The sequence below is a fragment of the Rasamsonia byssochlamydoides genome, assembly GCF_041956645.1.
Source record: "Rasamsonia byssochlamydoides strain NRRL 3658 unplaced genomic scaffold VTN77scaffold_71, whole genome shotgun sequence".
In the NCBI taxonomy this organism is placed as follows: Eukaryota; Fungi; Ascomycota; class Eurotiomycetes; order Eurotiales; family Trichocomaceae; genus Rasamsonia; species Rasamsonia byssochlamydoides.
In genome coordinates, this window is record NW_027192454.1 from 5,708 (window position 1) to 22,685 (window position 16,978).

The window sequence follows — 16,978 nt, forward strand, 5'->3', positions numbered from 1 at the left end:
CGAGACCCTGAGAGCCATCATATTATTATGGCCATGATGGAACTGACGGCCAAGACCAAGCGCCCGATACGATTGGTCCCATGAACTCTACGCTAACCTCGACTCGTATTCAGACAACGTCGGGTCCACTGGCAACGGAGATAACGGATTTGCAATCATTCTGGAATACATGTACAAATCAAGGGCCTCAACACTAACCTCTACTCGTGTCGTTGTAGAGTCATGGAAATGAAGAATCCATATTATAGTACCGGTATTATGGGAGCAAAGAGGGGCTACCTTGACGGAGATATCGGCTTTCACCACGTTCGTGCAGCTGAATGTTGCGCCATGAAGGGTATATAGAGAGGCCATCGTCCTCGTGAACGAGACGAGCAATAACAGCTCCTCGTCAGAATTTGTTTCTACCACAAGCAGTTTCTACCACAGGCAATTGACAATTATACCTGTCAAAAATGTCTAACTTCCAGTCCCAGGCTCTCCCTTCCACCTTTCGAGCCATCGTCTGTCACGACTATGGTCAGCCTCCCAAGCTTGAAACCCTTCCCATGCCCGAGGCAATGCCCGGAAGCGCCATCGTCAAGATCCTCGCGGCCCCATGTGGTGCGACCCAAAAGAACACGCTACTTAGGCCCAGAAACCCCTTCTTCAGCAACCCGACACCGTTCATCCCCGGCGTCAGCGCCGTTGGACGTGTCGCTGCTGTCGGGCCTGATGCCTCCAGTCTCAAAATCGGACAACTCGTCTTGCTGGAGCCTTTCGTCCGTGGCCGTGATGATCCAGATGCTCAGATCTTGAAGGGCCTATTCGGAGGCCCGAGTCCTGCAGCGCAGAAGCTCAGTCAGGAGCACCTCTGGCGCAATGGGAATTGGGCCGAGTATGCTCGCGTGCCGCTCGAGAACTGTTATGCACTGGACGAGAAGGTTCTTCTGGGGAAGCCAGAAGAAGGAAATCTAGGATATGATATTGCGGAACTTCCATATCTCGCTAAGCAGCTCGTCGCCTACGGTGGATTCCGCTCCATTGATCTGCAGGCGGGAGAGACGGTCATCGTTACGCCGGCCACGGGCAGCTTCAGTGGTGCTGCCGTCGAAGTCGCTTCCGCAATGGGCGCCAGGGTCATCGCTGTCGGACGCAATGTCAATACATTGCAACGGCTTGCAGAAAACATTCCGAGGGTACACCCGGTGCAGCTGACCGGCGATATCGAGAAAGACGTTGCTCTTCTGACCCAATTTGGTCCCGTCGACGCATTCATGGACTTCACTCCGAACAGTCTTACCACTCCGGTCCACCTGAAGGCGTGCATGTCGGCTCTGAGACACTACGGCCGAGGAGTCCTCATGGGATTTCCGCATGGTGACCTGTCTGTGAATTACGGGCAGATGGTACTGAAGTCTCTCACGCTCAAAGCTCAGTACATGTATGATCGGGAGGACGTCAAGGGCATGATCAAGCTTGCTGAAAGGGGTCTGTTGAAGCTCGGAAAGAAAGCAGGAGTGCAGATTCTGGGTCAGTACAAGCTTGAGGATTGGGAGAAGGCCCTGGAGCACGCGGCTGAGAATGGTGGCTGGGAACAGGAGGTTGTATTTCGGCCCTTTGATGAGTGAGAGGGGCGAAGGCTATACTGATGAAGCTGATTCGCGTTGATATTTCAGTCTCCCTTACTTTGTACAATCCTTAAATGTCTCGCTACACTCAACTGAGTCGAAGAGAAAAATATCTGGGATTCCCAAAATGTGTCCGGCTTCTACCTATAGACTTCCACTGTATTTCTTGTTGCATCTTGTAGCCTACGGCCAATCAGATGCCTGGCCTGGCCTGCACCTACCTAGGTAGGGCTAGGGCTCTGCAAAGACTTCACTGGCGGAGCTGGTGGAGCTGGAGGTTGGGTACGAACTACGAAGTACCTACCTAGTACCTTTTATACTCGTGCCCCAAATTGAACATAGTTCGCAACCGGTTTAGTTCTGCTCGGGCAGCATGGCTGCTTTAACTTATCACGTGACCGAATGCAGCAGGAGCGAAAGACAGCTAGAGACAGCTTGCAGAAGCTAAGGAGAGTGGTAGTAAAATAGCCAGTGTCAGCACCATGGCAAGCTTCAGGAGCTAACACAAGCATAAGGAAGCGACACAGCAGCAGTATAGCAGCCTAGAGCAGCTAAAGGAAGTTTAAGCTAAGAAGGGGCTGTGGTTAGGCCGTCAGTAAAACAAGGTCTACTTTTAATAAGAGGGGCTTTAGCTTAAGTTTTATATTCTGACCACTATTTTATAATATTATTCTATTAAACTCAATGATTCCTATGATTATTGCCCTGCTGTCTTTCTTATACTTAAAGATGGGTAAAGAAGTTGTTTATCTGAAAAAGTCCTCAACAAAACTATATGAGAAGGTTCTAAATAAAATATATATTTATTAATAAAGTAGTGAGATTAGATCTTATATATATATTTCATCCTAGTACTCTAAATACTCAAATAGACAATAAGACGGCAAGAGGGCTGCCCCAAACGGAAGCAGTTCAGTCGGTTGAGCTGGCTGTATGCTCCTTTAAGCTCTCCCTCTTCTCTTGTTGAGTCTTAATAATGTTTAGATTCCCTGAATCATTTGGGGCTAGTTGAACAGAAGTGTTGGCCATGCCAACTATCATCTTGCTCTTCTCTAAGTGATTTTTTTTTCCCTCATTCTGAACAGCACGTGGCATAGCTCTTACTCAGCTGTTGATCCCCTTCCTGGTCGTCCTTGTCCATTTTCAACAATCACTGAATACTCATCCTCAGTTAGCTTTCGGATAATCCGTACTGGTCTGGAACCATCTTCATCCCTATTTTATCAGGATGCCAGATAACCCGCTCCTGGAATCTCTCTTCTCTTTGGGCAGCTCCCTATCGTCTGTCCCATCAGACTTTGACGCGTTCATGACTGAGACTGAAGCGAAGCGCAAACTGTCCAGCTACAAGCCACGATCTCAGGATGATGATACGGCTAAAGTTCTCAGAAGCTTTGTCGACCATTTGCCCCGTGATGGAAAACAGAATATTGTCACCTTCATTGCTAATTGTGACAATGACGAAACTCTCTTTGCTCTTTCTGAGCATTTGTACTCAGCTATCCTAGTTCCAAGTAAGTTCTATTGAGCGGAGTTTTCCTACACAGCGAATTGTCTCTATATATTAACTTCCACATCTGTAGTGAAAGCATACAGATGCACACCAGCGGTGACCCCATCACCGCTCGACGATGCCGATATTAGAGTCGATGAAGTAGCATCCATGCTGCTTGAGCCAAGTTCACGGAATGATCAAGCAAGACTGAAGAAGTTGTGCCTCCAGCGAGATGGCTATCGGTGTATGCTCGCTGGTTTATATGATGAACAAGCTCATGGGATAATTCCGGAGAGTATCTTGGCCGACCGCAGAATGGATACAGAACTGGTTCACATTCTGTCATTTTCTCTTGGCAAATATTCAAATAACGCGGATGTTGATAACGCCCTTCTTATATTAATGAAATGTTTCTAACTTAGACCCAGGAACTCATCATTGCCCGTATTTTGGGAAGCGTTGTACACCTGTTTTCCAGGCATCCGTGACCGCACCAATCTCTCTCCAGACAAGATAAATGATCCCACAAATCTCATGACAATGGTAGCTCCGCTTCACAGATCGTTTGGGAAATTTAGATTTGCGCTGGAACCAACTGTGCGTATCTCGGTTAGACTGCTAGGCATGTCACAAACTAACTTTACTAGGGCGACGAGAACACATATCGGCTACAATTTTACCCTCGTTTCCAAACTCATCTGTTTCATTCCCTACCTCCACCGGACGTGAATAATGAGCGCATTGTCAAGTTTGAAAAGCACTTTAACTGTGACCTCCCCAGTCCAGTCCTGTTAGAGACGCATGCCGCAATTGCCAGAATCCTCCATGCATCAGGAAAAGCTGAGACTATCGACAAAATTCTTAGCAAGCGGGAGGAAATTCGGTGCCTCGCATCTGATGGGAGTACAGATTTACTGTCGCACTTGCTGGTATTTTAAGCATGTCTTCCAGCACAGTGGAGATTGTATTAAAGGAAGTTCAGACCACTGGTATGAGCCAAGTTATCTTAGCCCAGGATTTCTGCAGGAAATACACAATGTGATGGATTTCGTTTTTAAGCTAAAGGTTGATGTACGAAAAGCGCAAATTACATTTCCCTGTTCAATTGTCATTACGTGATTATACGCAAATGCTTGACTTAAGCTTGCGAACATGACCTATGTAAGAGACTGGACGAGCTTTGCGCTATTGTCCACGGTAGTCAAAAGTGTTTCCTTTGCAGCTGGGGAAGCTGTTTTGCTTCCTGAGTCAGTAGACGAGACGTGGATTGCGCGTGAAATATCTAGACTTGCATCAACGCATGGAGTCTCCCGCTTTCCTTCCTGTAGGCAATCCAGGCCTTTGCTATAATACAGGAGTGAGATTGTCGTATCCGGTATTTTTTTGATTTTCGGTCTCCTTTCGTAGCGGCTATGTCAGCAGGATGGAGCATATTCTGGGCCGTTCACTGCAAATTGCTCTGGGATATGAGGATCCTCCTATATAATCCGACGATTGCAGTCTTATGGCTTGGAGATATGTATTTAATCTTGTCTGCACAGGTCCACTTTTGAGACGTGACAGAAAAGAAAGTACTGAGTAGATTCCCTAAAGGAAAAATCAACTGACTTGAACTCAGTCATTTTATTCCATACTACCTAAGACCACTTCAGCCCATCGAGTTAATATGCGTAGGTATTCTGACAGTTTTTATACAGTTTTGAAGTCGAAATATTAGAGCAATAATTCATAGCGTACTATGGAGATGTCAGTTCGCAAGAAGCTTGCTTGCAAAGTTAGCTCTACACCAAGTGGTATGAATTACTACTACTTCTTAGATCATCAGGAGCAAACATTCAATTACACAAGTCTCTGCTTCTTTTTCACATGCCTCCCTCGACTTCGACTGGGGAAATATGGAGCCTCTCTGATTTGTACCTAAAACTTCTCTTCGCCTGATATGCAGTCACCGAGTCTTATGTGAGCGGAGGGGATTGCCAACCTTATCTATTTTTCTTGACAGCAACCCCCTTGAGTGGACAATAAACCACATTGGCGTCAGTCACCTGAGGTGAACCTCCTATCCCAACCATCCATGGGACGTCCAAGAAGTGATTAATTGGGGCAATTATGCGGGTCACGACACGGAAGGATGATTGGACGTTCCAACCTGTCTACCCTGTAGGACTTGACAGAACTCAATCAGAGAAGACCTATAACTCATTATTAATTTAGCAAGACACACAATTTTCCTAGGGAAGCTGATACTTTGTCCAATTAAGTTTCGGGAAACGAGTACAGTTGGACCCCCAGTTGCGCTGCTAGAATTATTTCATACTAGAACAAATATAAGACCGATACGCCCTACGTATAAACATATTTAGATGACCACTTGGAGTTACAGGTCTTCATGGGCTTCCATTTATGAAGATTGGGAATCGCTATCGAGGCTCTGTCTATTTTTCTGCTGCCCTTCACTGGCTGTTGACGCAAACTTAGCTGCGCCATTGATTCAGCTCTAGCACTGGCTCTTATTTCAGGTTCTCTATCTTAATATTAAGATCCGCACCCCCTAACTCGGCCAACCCTAACTCGGTCACCATGTCAAAACTCGTTAAATTGCATAAAATCGACGTTATATATATAACCGCCTAGTAGGCCTGCCATTCAAATAGTAGGGATTACATGCCTGCTTCTACTGCTGCTTCTGACTGCTTTTTGGCTTCAATTTCTGGCTCCCTAGCTCTTATACGTGCCTGTAAAGCGTCCGACTCGTCTATAGCCTCCTTGATCTGTTAGATATTGGAAAAACGTGTATTTGGATCGACGGTGACTTGCTTCTTTGTCTTCTAAATCTAGAAGGCTTATAGCTACAAATTCTGCTTCAGAATTGTTGTTTTTTAGAGTGCCTGTTGCGCAGTAAGCCGGCCTATAGCTTTACCTGCTTTTAAGAGTATAGTATGGGATGTCCAAGTAAGGAACTCTTGACGGTGGAGCTGTTATATAGCCTCATAAATATATGTTTAATTCCTTGGATTGTAAGAAGCAGATTTAAAGCTAAAGAGAGTGCATTAATAGAAATGAGAGTAGTAGGCCGGGTAGAAGATGGCTGGATTTAGATTTGACTAGAATTGAGGCCTTTAGATAAGTTATATAGCATTAATCTAGCTGCTTTCTACCTACTCCTTATTACTGTTGGAGACATTGCAATATCTTTGGATTATGTTACATAAATTTTAATACCTATGCCTTACCCAGCAGCGTAGTATCTCTATTTAAAAGATTTGGGCAGCCATTTCTCGCGCCCCTGTATGAGTAGGTAGAAATCCTTGAGAATCCTGTTTAAGTATCTACTTAACAAGAAACTCCTCTTGGGCAGGTGTCAGTCGCTAGGTATGTTCATAAAAAATGCATCGAGCAGGGAGACCAGCTTTTCGATCACGTAGATAAGTAGGTGGCAGTTAGCCAGAATTAAAGAGCAGTAAGAGATAATAGGGTAGGAGCAGGAAGGAGGACTAAGGAAGTAAGAGGCAGCAGAGGAGAGCCACGGGATAACCAAGGGAGAGCCGGACGGGAGTAAAGCGGCAGCGGCTAGTTCCCCGATCGGGTCACGTGGGCGTTCGATCTGGGGGATTACTACCTAGGTACCTAACCTACGGAATAGGTAACTGTTTGACTGGAGACACTGCTCCCCATACTCCAATAATTTGCATCACCCCACTAAGATTGTGTCAGCATCAGCAGGATCATTCTTATCCATGCTGCTTGAGTAGCATGGATGGTTTTGCTCTTGCCGGTATGTCTATTTTTTTCGATTTCATGTGTAGGAGATTACGATAGGAGTATCTTGGGCTTCATGGTTTTCTCTCTTCGGAAAGCCACCTGCACGTTCTAGACAGTCCATGCGGTACGTACCTTCCTAGGTAGGAAGGTACGTACCTGGAATATCCGTCCATCCCAAACTGGTGAAGCACCCTTATCGATAAGCCAGCAGACAGTCTGATGATTCATGTGACGAGAGGACTCAAAACAGGCTAATTAGTAATTGCAGGCGATCTGTCCGTGATTCCCAACAAAAACACGCCAGCCAACCGCATCCGCGACCTGGCCAGACGGAAAAGCGTCACTGCAGCCTCAGGCATCTACTATCCGCGAGTGAGCGCAGGACGCGGCCCTGCTGTCGGCAGCCAACCAACGGCGCGCCTTCAAGCACGAGAGACAAACAGCAGCCTCGCGAACGCATTCATGCCTTCCATCCACGCTTCGCTCCCCGCCCATATCGACCCTACGCAAATCATGCGTGCCTGATCGTGAACACGACTGGAGGCCCATGAATCGCCTGCCATCGTGACCTCGGCGATTTGAACTCGACCGGTAAGTCGCACCTTATTCCTCTTCTCTTCTTCCTCAGTCATCCGATTGTGCGACGACTCCCCTCTCCCCTCTTTATATCTCTCCTATCCCCCTGTGTCTGTGTTCTACCTAGCAGTTACCTATCTGTCGGTGCTTGCCACTTGACTGGAAAAGGGTAGAGGCACGGGTCACCAGGCATGGCGATGCTAACTTTTCCACGTTTCATCAGCCGCCCCTACTACCTCCATACGCGAGGTGGGCCGACTCTGCTTTCTTTTCAAGAGAAACTGGAAATCATGGAGGAACGCGGCCGGAGCAAATCTTTACCTTCGATTTCTGACGAGGCCATGGCTGCTAACGCCTCCGTCAATGCGCAGCCGGACGCCGGGCTCGACTCAGACGGACTCGCCGTCCCTGCGGATGGCTCCGTCTCACCTACCTCGACGCCAGGCAGGATGTCGAGAAATCATTCCTTCTCCGCTAGCAGCTCGTATCAAGAGGACTGGGAAATTCCCCCGCTTGATAGGCTGACCTTCTTCGATTTGTTGGACAATCTGGCTCTCTCGCAGAAGCTCGAAAAATGGCAGCAGACGCTGAATGTTCAGCGGGAAAGAGTGCGGAGACAGCGCGAAAAGTTGAAATCCACTTCGTTGCAGGCCAAGGAGCGGGTTGTTGGGGAGTGGAAGAAGCGTGTCCCCACGGCTGAGGAGCAGCTGGAAAAATATCGGCGTCGGATGAAAGAGTCGGTCGAGAGGCTCGGGAAACAATGGAACGCAACGGCTACGGTGACCATCCGTGAGAAGATCTCGTTCATTGCGGGAGTCCTCAACATTTTCATCAGTGGCTATTTGATTGGCGCTTATCCGCAGTACTTCTACTATTGGTACACCGGTCAGCTGATATACTTTATGCCGATTCGAGTCTATACCTATCACAAGCGCGGCTGGCACTATTTCCTCGCCGATCTCTGCTATTTTGTGAATTTCTTGTCCCTCCTCAGCATATGGGTGTTTCCCCGTTCGAAGAGGCTGTTGATCAGCACGTACTGCCTCGCGTACGGGAACAATGCAGTTGCGATTGCCATGTGGAGGAATTCCATGGTGTTCCATAGCATGGAAAAAGTGGTCAGGTAAGTTTGAGTAAATCATGTCACTCTGATCTCTCTTGTATTGCTGTAGAGTGGCTGACATCTCTCCAGCTTATTCATCCATATTATGCCGCCAGTAGTGTTCCACTGCCTTACTCACTTGACCCCGACCGAGACTCTCAAGGTGAGATTCCCGGCCATCTACAGCGTCAAATTCAGCGCACCTGGATCGCCTGAGCATTATACTCTGTGGCAGATGATGCTTTGGGCCTCGATACCCTATGGCATTTGGCAACTGTCATACCACATCTTCATCAGCGTCCGTCGCCGTGACAAAATCGCTGCTGGTCGTCCTACGAGCTTCACATGGCTCCGGAGGTCCTATGCCAAGACCTGGATCGGCAAGTTCGTTCTCAGTTTGCCTGAACATCTCCAGGAACCGGCTTTCATGATGATCCAGTATATCTATGCGCTGCTGACCATGATTCCCTGCCCCATCTGGTTTTGGTACCGATGGGGCAGCTCATTCTTCCTGATTGTTGTATTCATCTGGAGTATATACAATGGTGCCACATACTACATCGATGTGTTTGGCAAGCGGTTCCAGAAAGAGCTCGAGCAACTGAAGAAGGATGTTGCCAAGTGGCAATCCTCCCCAGATGCTTTTACGAGTCCCGTTCTCAGCCCCGAGGTGACCGCCACGGGAGCGCGGTTGCTGGATGAGACGGCAATTTCGCCTGTGGAAGACAAAGCCAGCCTCGACCGCATTCCGCCTTTGGACGCCTTGTCGGACTCGACTGGCGTGGAGCTTCGCGCACCAGACGCCGCTTCTACGTTACGGGACAGGACCATATGAAAAATGTTTGACTACTTTCCTCCCCTTGCATCCTCCGGAGTATTAGTTCGCTTTTGTCGTTGGATCTTTGATTTTCATCACCCGGTTTAAGGCAGTGTTGTGTTTGTCTAGAGGCCGAAATTGTCGTTACGGATTTTTTTGGTTGATACCCCCTGTATTCAAGATTGTCAGGGTAGATACGTGGCTTTTCTTTCAACGTCTTTGTCATGGATGTTTCTTTGATATTACATGCCAGATATCTTCTATATATTTCGCTGCAGATATGATGGTAATGAGAGATCTTTGCATATCTAACTTCTGTGAATGCATGTTTTCGTCTAAGGATTTTAGTACTACCTACCTATGCGTTGTCATCGTCGTACGCCAGGCTGAGGATGCCACGTGCAGTGATGAGTGATTTACGTATCCCGCCTAGCTCCGGGGAGTCCTCCAATTATCGCCGATCCCGGCAGATATCACGTGACAAGATTGCTCTTACAGTCATCGGCACGTTAGATCTGGTCAGCGTCCTCCACCTGTCATGCCCTTTTCTAACTTCGTTCACTCGTCCAGTAATTGTCAGTATTTTAGTATTTCTTTCTGACTCTTTGGTGTCGGTATTGCTGGTTGTTGCTGAGGTGCCTGTTGCTCCTGCTCGCCTGGCGAGCCTTACCTCCCTTGAGAAAAACTGTCCGCAGCTACCTTCAAAATGAGGTCCGCCAGACTGGTGAACCCAGCGTCCACAAGTCGCTTATACTGGGGCAGTGAGTTATCCATTTTGCCTTTCACTTGCATTGTATGCTGATTATCTCCTGTCTTGCAGCACACACGAGGCTTCCCACTGCCTTGGCTTCCCGCTCTGTAGCACAACTGCAGCGCAATAGCCGCTCCTTGCCATCACATCTGCAGGCTTTGGCGATTCTCGTTCCTCAGCAGCGCACATACTCTACTGAGACGTCCGCAACTACGGGTCCAGCGTCATCCTTTCCGCCTCCAGGGTTCAACGCCGAACAGGCAAAGAAACCATTACCCCCCGAATCGCGCAAGGCTTCAGATTCGACAGCCTCTAAAGATGGGAATTCGAACGCGCCTTCCAGCGTGGATCCTGCCACTGGAAAAGAAACGAAGCCTTCCGAGCAGGCAACCTTGACCGAACACGCGTCGGCAGAGGCAGCCATCGCAGAGTCCGAAAGGCGAGTCCCGGAGGAGAAGAAGGAGACAAAGAAGTTGACCATTGGGCAAAAAATCAAAAAGGAGATTCAACACTATTGGGATGGCACCAAGCTGCTGGCCACGGAGGTCAGGATCAGTACGAAACTCGCGATGAAGATGGCCGCTGGGTACGAGTTGAGTCGTCGAGAGAGCAGGCAGGTGCGTACAGCCAATTTGGGATTTCATGGGAAATACGACTGACAGTCTCATCTACAGTTGAAAAGAACAGTAAAGGACCTCGCCCGGCTGGTACCGTTTTCGGTCTTCGTTATTGTTCCCTTTGCTGAATTGCTATTGCCTGTTGCTCTGCGACTTTTCCCCAATATGCTTCCCAGCACGTATGAAGGCCAGAAATCGCGCGAGGCGAAAGCGGCCAGCCTCCGAGTCACTCGGAAGGAAGTGTCGCGATTTCTCCAGGATACTCTGAAAGAAACGGGGCTTCCACTCAGCCCCGCAAACGCCAAGAAAGAAGAGTTCACAGAATTCTTCAAGAAGATCCGGGCGACGGGCGAGACGCCATCCGACGAAGATGTTATCAAGGTCTGCAAGATCTTCAAAGATGATCTGACCTTGGACAACCTCTCCCGGCCTCAGCTGGTGGCCATGTGCAAGTACATGAATCTGAACTCCTTTGGTACAGATGCCATGCTTCGGTATCACATCCGTCACCGGATGCGCCAGATCAAACGGGATGACCGGGCAATCTACTACGAGGGTGTTGATTCGCTCTCTGTTCCTGAATTACAGATGGCCTGCGCTTCCCGTGGTCTCCGAACGCATGGACTGTCTCCTGCCCGCCTTCGGGACGATCTCTCCATGTGGTTAGATCTGCGTCTCAAGCAAGGGGTTCCATCGACCCTCCTTGTGCTCAGCAATGCGTACATGTACACGCAGCAAGGCAAGGAGTCCGAAATCTCCTCCCAGATCGACGCTCTTCGGTCGGTGCTTTCGAGCATCCCCGAGGAATTGTTCCATGAGATCGAACTCGAGGTCCACAATGCTGAGGGCGCGGCTACCAACAAGCAGCGTCTCGAGGTCGTGAAGGAACAACAAGAGCTCATCGAGGAAGAGAACGAGCAGAATACGGAACATGAAGAGAAGGGTATGTCGACTCCAAAAGATACGGAGAATATCGATGACAAGGAGGAAACCAAGGTCGAGGTGTCCTCTGATAAGAACGAGCAGCAGGCTGCCGAAGCAGCAGAGGCTGAGAAAGACCAGGAACAGGCCCAGCAGAAGGAGCGCAGAGAAGAAAAGGAGCAGGAGGGCAAACAGGCGGACGGCAGGAAGCAACAGGAAGAGCAGGAGAAGAAGGGCTCCAGCCAGAACCCTTGAACTCTCTTCTACTTTCTCCAGGTGTTTTTGCCATGCTGCTTCTTCGGGATAAAGCGGAGCGCGATGTAGACTTGGATTTTGGCCAGCCCTACCTTCTTTATTACTCCATGTAACGTTTCCCTTTGTTTTATTATGTTTGACTCAGGTTGCATGATATAGATAGACTCGTCACTCACATTGCCAGGATTTGTGTATGCAGACAGGCACCTGGCTAATTTGCTGAGAGATAATTTGCTTTTTTTCTTCTTTTTTGTATGATGTAATTTGGTTTTTCAATCCCCTGTCTAATAATAAGAAAATCTCCCAGACTCGTTTTTTTCTCTTTGTTCCTTTTTTTTTTAAAAAAAAAATTAACTGAACTGATGGCAGTTACCGCCAGCCTCTGTGGAAGTAGATAAGCAATAAATATCGATAAATAAGGTATCAGCCTCGAGGGTGGTATTATCATTTCTTGGAGAGAATACTACTTGAAGTACTACCATACTGTAGATGCTGTTCTTGGACAGTCTATCTACCTAGGTAGGTAGTTCTCAGGCAGTGTTGGTGGCAGTTGTCTCCTGCCTATTTGACGATGTTACAGGCCTAAAGATGTGCCCTGCGACCACCTCCGAAGTTGCCGCATTGCCTCGGCAAGCTAAGCGGCCCGCTGTCCTTCATGCTTGCTGAACTTGGACTCGACAAACTATTCCCTGCAGTACGGAGTACAGACGTGCCTCAGGGGTCAGGCGGGGCTGGACCTAATTAACTATTTAACTAGGTGGTTGGCTCACTTGGAAAAGCAGAGGAGGGCGAAGGGGGAGAAGAATGCGCAGGCAGTTCTTCAGGCTTTCCGGTTTGCGCGGTGGCCCTGCATCCGCATTGCAGTCATCCTCCTACTCTTCCTGGACACCATCACCGTTCTCTTCGTCCTCGCCGGCGCTGTCGAAGATGTCGCCTTTGTCGCCAGCTTCAGCGGTGTGTATTTCTCTTTGTTATTTTCTTTTTCTTGCCTTTAGCGTCGCATTTTTGAATATACCTGGATTTTTGATTTGGCTTGATCCCAGTTTGGATATAGTTAGAGAGCGATGTTTGTTACGAGTCTATTATGACAAGAGTTTAGTAGTACATCTACAGTGTTGCTGACTTCTGTGTTCGTGGGGGTCTTTGTTGGATGCCTTTGTAGGAAGCAATCGCGCGACTTAGGGCGTATGTCCCTCCACCAACCAATTACGATTCTGTACCACTGAGTCGGAGAGCTGCAGTATTGGTTCTGCTATATGCTGACCCCAAAGGAGATTTGCGCGTGGTCCTCACCATTCGAGCGAAGACCCTCAGTTCATGTAAGTACTGGTCCAATTTGCCTTCTGCACGCCCCCTGGACCGGATCACAGGAATTGCTAGGGTCTTGTTCAGTTATGGGCTGCAGGTTAAGTGATCTGCATGGAAACAAAGGATCGGATTAATTCTAAACCCTGCTAGACGCTGGCCAGGCTGCTCTTCCAGGAGGTAAGTACCCGTTATCTCAAGACAGAACTACGCTGTCGGGACATTGGAGAAATTGACCGATCAACAGGTAAAGCAGACTCGTTGAGCGAAACGGCCTTCGAGACCGCTCGACGGGAAGCTGCGGAGGAGATTGGCTTGCCCGACATAGGGCAGCCTTTTCCCCCTCCATTTCGGGTCGAGCATCTCTGTGAGTTTCCAGCAAATCTGGCTAAGACGGAGCTTGTCGTCCGTCCCTGTGTGGCGCTTCTGCATTCATTTGACGAGAAGACGGGCATGAATGCCGATCCGGAGGTCGCTCTGATTCCTCGACTAGATGCGAAGGAAGTCGCGGCTGTTTTCACTGCACCGTTTCATAATTTCCTGTTGATGCGGGATGAGCAGACTGGGGAAGATAATCGACAGCTTCCCGGTAAACCCGAGGACTGGTATCGGGGATCGTGGACCTCGTGGCATGAATCTGACTGGAGAAGTAAGTCTCACACAAGTTCAGCACGCCGAAGTGCTAGAATCCAGGATGCTGGGGCTGACAAAGTGGGCGGCTACAGTGCATCAATTCTTTGTTCCCATCACCGAAAAAAACGTCACTAAGCCTAGAACTGGCCGTCGAGCGCAGAATGCGGCCGTCAACAAACTAGAAGAGCGAGAACAATCGGGGAAGCTCACGCGATACAGAGTGTTTGGTATGACGGCTCGTATCCTGGTCGATGTGGCGAGAGTCGCGTATGACCAGGAGCCGGAATTCGAACATAACAGCCACTTCGGCGATGAAGAGATGATCGCCAAGCTCCGAAAGATCGGCCGGTTAAGCGCGATCAAGAGACCCGGTGATGAACTCACACGCGAGACTATGGAGAAAGCTGCGAAGCTCAGTTGAAAATTCAAGAGTTCCGAGACACCCCGCCCGAGTCCCGCAATGCGTAAATTTCGTTCCAGCGTTCTTTCTTGCAGAGTCACCAGGCGCAGGGTGGCCCGGGTGTTGTCTGCATGGCTGGCAGATGGTTTTCATACCCCTTGCATATGTGTCACCACACATTCCTCTTCCCGCCGCCCGCTGGGGAAAGGGAAACTCCACCCGGAAAATACATACCTCTCAGCCAACTATGCGAGTCGCGACGTCCTGCATGACACTATCTCAAAGCCGCGCATTTTTCTTTTTGTCAAGCCGTTTTTAGCCTCTTTTTTTTTTTTGCTTTCTGCAAGGCTTGTGTGACAGCGTTTAGGTTAAAAGTGGCTTTTCATCTTCCAAAAATGGACACGGCAGATCTCTTTCTTTGTTACGAATCCAGCCGGACGGCGGGGCTCGACACGCATATGGTTAAAGCTATCAAGGTATAACGCAGCTTGCAGGGCTTCCACCTTGTTGATCTATTCATTTTGTATGCATTCAGAGCACTTTATTTACTCGAGGGGCTTCTTCTTTCTCTACTTTTGTCTCCTGGCCCCATTCAACCTCGATTTGCTGTTATAGCAGTTTATGGCAACAGCCCAAAATGGCGACTATGACTGTACCACCTAGCACTCAGTGGAAGAGGGCACCACCGGCGACTCTGTCAAGGTCTCTGGAAGGGCTAGAAATTGGGATTCCTCCAGGTGCTCCGCTCAACAAGGGCCCCGCCGTGTCTATCAACCATTTGTGGCTCTGGAAGCCTTTGCCCCGACTTCCTGAGCAGCGAAATTCGAGCGTGTACAGTCGTGAAAGCATCATTGACAACTACATTGACCGGGATGACAAAGTTGACTCTACATATGCTCACCCGGATCTTATCATATCGGAACCGGACGAAGCTCAACAGTCTCCCAAAAGTCCGACAGCTCCCTCACGGCGTTCTTTAGCGGGATGTGGTGGCCAGGGGGAACGCTACTCGCTCATGTTCAAAGCTTTTCTATCCGAGGAGCAATATGGTGTGGGCATGCATTTGGCGAAGGCGAACCACTACTTCCGGGAAAAGAAGTGGGAAATCTTCCCCGAACTGGCTCCCCAGCCAGTGACCCGAGCTCCTTATCCTCCTGCTCGGTCCCGTAAATGGAGGTTCCCGCGGAAAAGGCACCCAACGGGACCCGATGGGCATGCTATTTCGGAGAGCGATGGTTTCGGATTGAAGCTGAAACCCATTCGCTCCTATGTGGAAAAGACGTTGTCCAAGAAGAGCTCCCAGCTCAAAACGAAGAATAGCCCTAGTGAAACGAGTGTGCCATTCAATGCTCGTCACCGGAGAAATTTGACCGTTACGACGAGCGAAGCCAGCTTCTCATCTCTCATCGACAGTGCCGAGATACAGCGTAGTCTGGCTGAAGTGCGGGGCCGTATGCAGGCGCTGTCGCTCTGGAGTCATTCGAGTGACGACTCTTTGACAAACCCACAACCATGGCGAAAACCGGTCACCACGAACCTGCACCGGCGATTCAGGTCGAAAGGAAGAGCTCGCCGATCTTCGAAGCTGATCGGGCAGAAAGCACCTGGTGTTAGATTTGTCAGGTATCATAGGAGTCCGTCCCTTAAGGGAAGGCAGCAATGTCCCGGTAGGAGGCCGCCATCACCATCAACACCGTCACAGTCGTCGCACCTGACTTTTCCCCGGCTAGAGTATGCCAAGGTGCTACATCAGAGCACGAACTCGGTCCTATCAGCTATAGATGGTGCTCGGAAGAAGATTGCTGAATCACGAGCTGCTCGACGGCGGGCAGAGCTGAAGAAGCATATCCGGGTGATTGGGCCTGTGGAGCAGTATCCGGATGGAACCGTAAACCAGTGGCTGTGAAGGTCCGTCGAGTGTATTGAATATTTGCATATTATTTCTTTTCCTTCATTATATTAGTTTGTCTGTCTATCCACATATTTCTTTTCTTTTCTGTTATTTCCTTTCTTGGAGTTTTCTTCGTGGGACATCTGCCTGGTGTAGAGAGGAGGCATCCTCTTGACTTTGCGGCGTGAACGGTACAAATGAGCAAGGCTGGAGAGAAACAAATGGTAATTCTTTAATGATTAACACTGTATGAATTGATTTTTACCTCCACATAAGTGGAAAATTTTCCATCCGAAAGAGTATACTAATTTTGGGTGGTTGTTGAACAGGAAGAACAGATCACGCGAGCTCTTGCTGCAAAGTCTGGGCTCTGTAGTACGACCACAGTGTGACGTTGTGTAGCCACACAGCCCTTGTTTTACAGAAGCGCTGACAGGGCCCGATATCAGTCGAGAGTCGAGACTCGAAACTCCCTTGCAGAATTATTTTAGTTACCTAGGTAATTAGGACCTGGTTCTTCTACATTCCCGAACAGGGAAAGAACAGTCCCAGGCAGATGGTGATGAAGTCGCATCCTGCAAACTTTGTCATTGTTGGAATCCGTTTGCTTCAGACTGTCTTCCTTCAGTGCTTCTCTCCGACCACGTTTGTGCCGCCAGAGACGTGGATGGATCCGCAATCCTCACTAATTATTATTACCAACTACTAATTAAATCTAAGCTCCAGCTGGACCGTGGACCTGAGACCGGGCCCGCTTTTACCCCGCAGACATCATCGTCATCATCCTTGGGGGCAACATTCCAGTGCTTGCCTCTTATCTGTTTACTTGTGACTTCACAACTC

At 48.9% G+C, this 16,978-nt stretch overlaps 6 protein-coding genes across 6 annotated transcripts; all 6 read left to right on the forward strand.

The window, feature by feature from the left end:
* Positions 1–455: 455 nt before the first annotated feature.
* VTN77DRAFT_8380 (uncharacterized protein) lies at positions 456–1,610 on the forward strand (the record flags this gene model as incomplete). The annotated part of the gene is made up of 1 exon (XM_069424872.1): positions 456–1,610. One exon carries the CDS (start codon positions 456–458, stop codon positions 1,608–1,610), a length of 1,155 nt encoding a protein of 384 aa, XP_069274679.1.
* A 1,228-nt stretch (positions 1,611–2,838) lies between these two features.
* VTN77DRAFT_8381 (uncharacterized protein) lies at positions 2,839–3,522 on the forward strand (the record flags this gene model as incomplete). Its single annotated transcript, XM_069424873.1, has 2 exons — positions 2,839–3,124; positions 3,194–3,522. The coding sequence occupies 2 exons, from the start codon at positions 2,839–2,841 to the stop codon at positions 3,520–3,522; spliced, it is 615 nt and encodes a 204-aa protein (XP_069274680.1).
* A 4,211-nt stretch (positions 3,523–7,733) lies between these two features.
* On the forward strand, positions 7,734–9,380 carry VTN77DRAFT_8382 (uncharacterized protein; the record flags this gene model as incomplete). Its single annotated transcript, XM_069424874.1, has 2 exons — positions 7,734–8,566; positions 8,636–9,380. 2 exons carry the CDS (start codon positions 7,734–7,736, stop codon positions 9,378–9,380), a joined length of 1,578 nt encoding a protein of 525 aa, XP_069274681.1.
* A 688-nt stretch (positions 9,381–10,068) lies between these two features.
* On the forward strand, positions 10,069–11,906 carry VTN77DRAFT_8383 (uncharacterized protein; the record flags this gene model as incomplete). The annotated part of the gene is made up of 3 exons (XM_069424875.1): positions 10,069–10,123; positions 10,183–10,730; positions 10,788–11,906. The coding sequence occupies 3 exons, from the start codon at positions 10,069–10,071 to the stop codon at positions 11,904–11,906; spliced, it is 1,722 nt and encodes a 573-aa protein (XP_069274682.1).
* Positions 11,907–12,833: 927 nt separating this feature from the next.
* On the forward strand, positions 12,834–14,265 carry VTN77DRAFT_8384 (uncharacterized protein; the record flags this gene model as incomplete). The annotated part of the gene is made up of 5 exons (XM_069424876.1): positions 12,834–12,860; positions 13,069–13,225; positions 13,365–13,391; positions 13,459–13,860; positions 13,937–14,265. The coding sequence occupies 5 exons, from the start codon at positions 12,834–12,836 to the stop codon at positions 14,263–14,265; spliced, it is 942 nt and encodes a 313-aa protein (XP_069274683.1).
* A 616-nt stretch (positions 14,266–14,881) lies between these two features.
* On the forward strand, positions 14,882–16,150 carry VTN77DRAFT_8385 (uncharacterized protein; the record flags this gene model as incomplete). Its single annotated transcript, XM_069424877.1, has 1 exon — positions 14,882–16,150. The coding sequence occupies one exon, from the start codon at positions 14,882–14,884 to the stop codon at positions 16,148–16,150; it is 1,269 nt and encodes a 422-aa protein (XP_069274684.1).
* Positions 16,151–16,978: the final 828 nt, after the last annotated feature.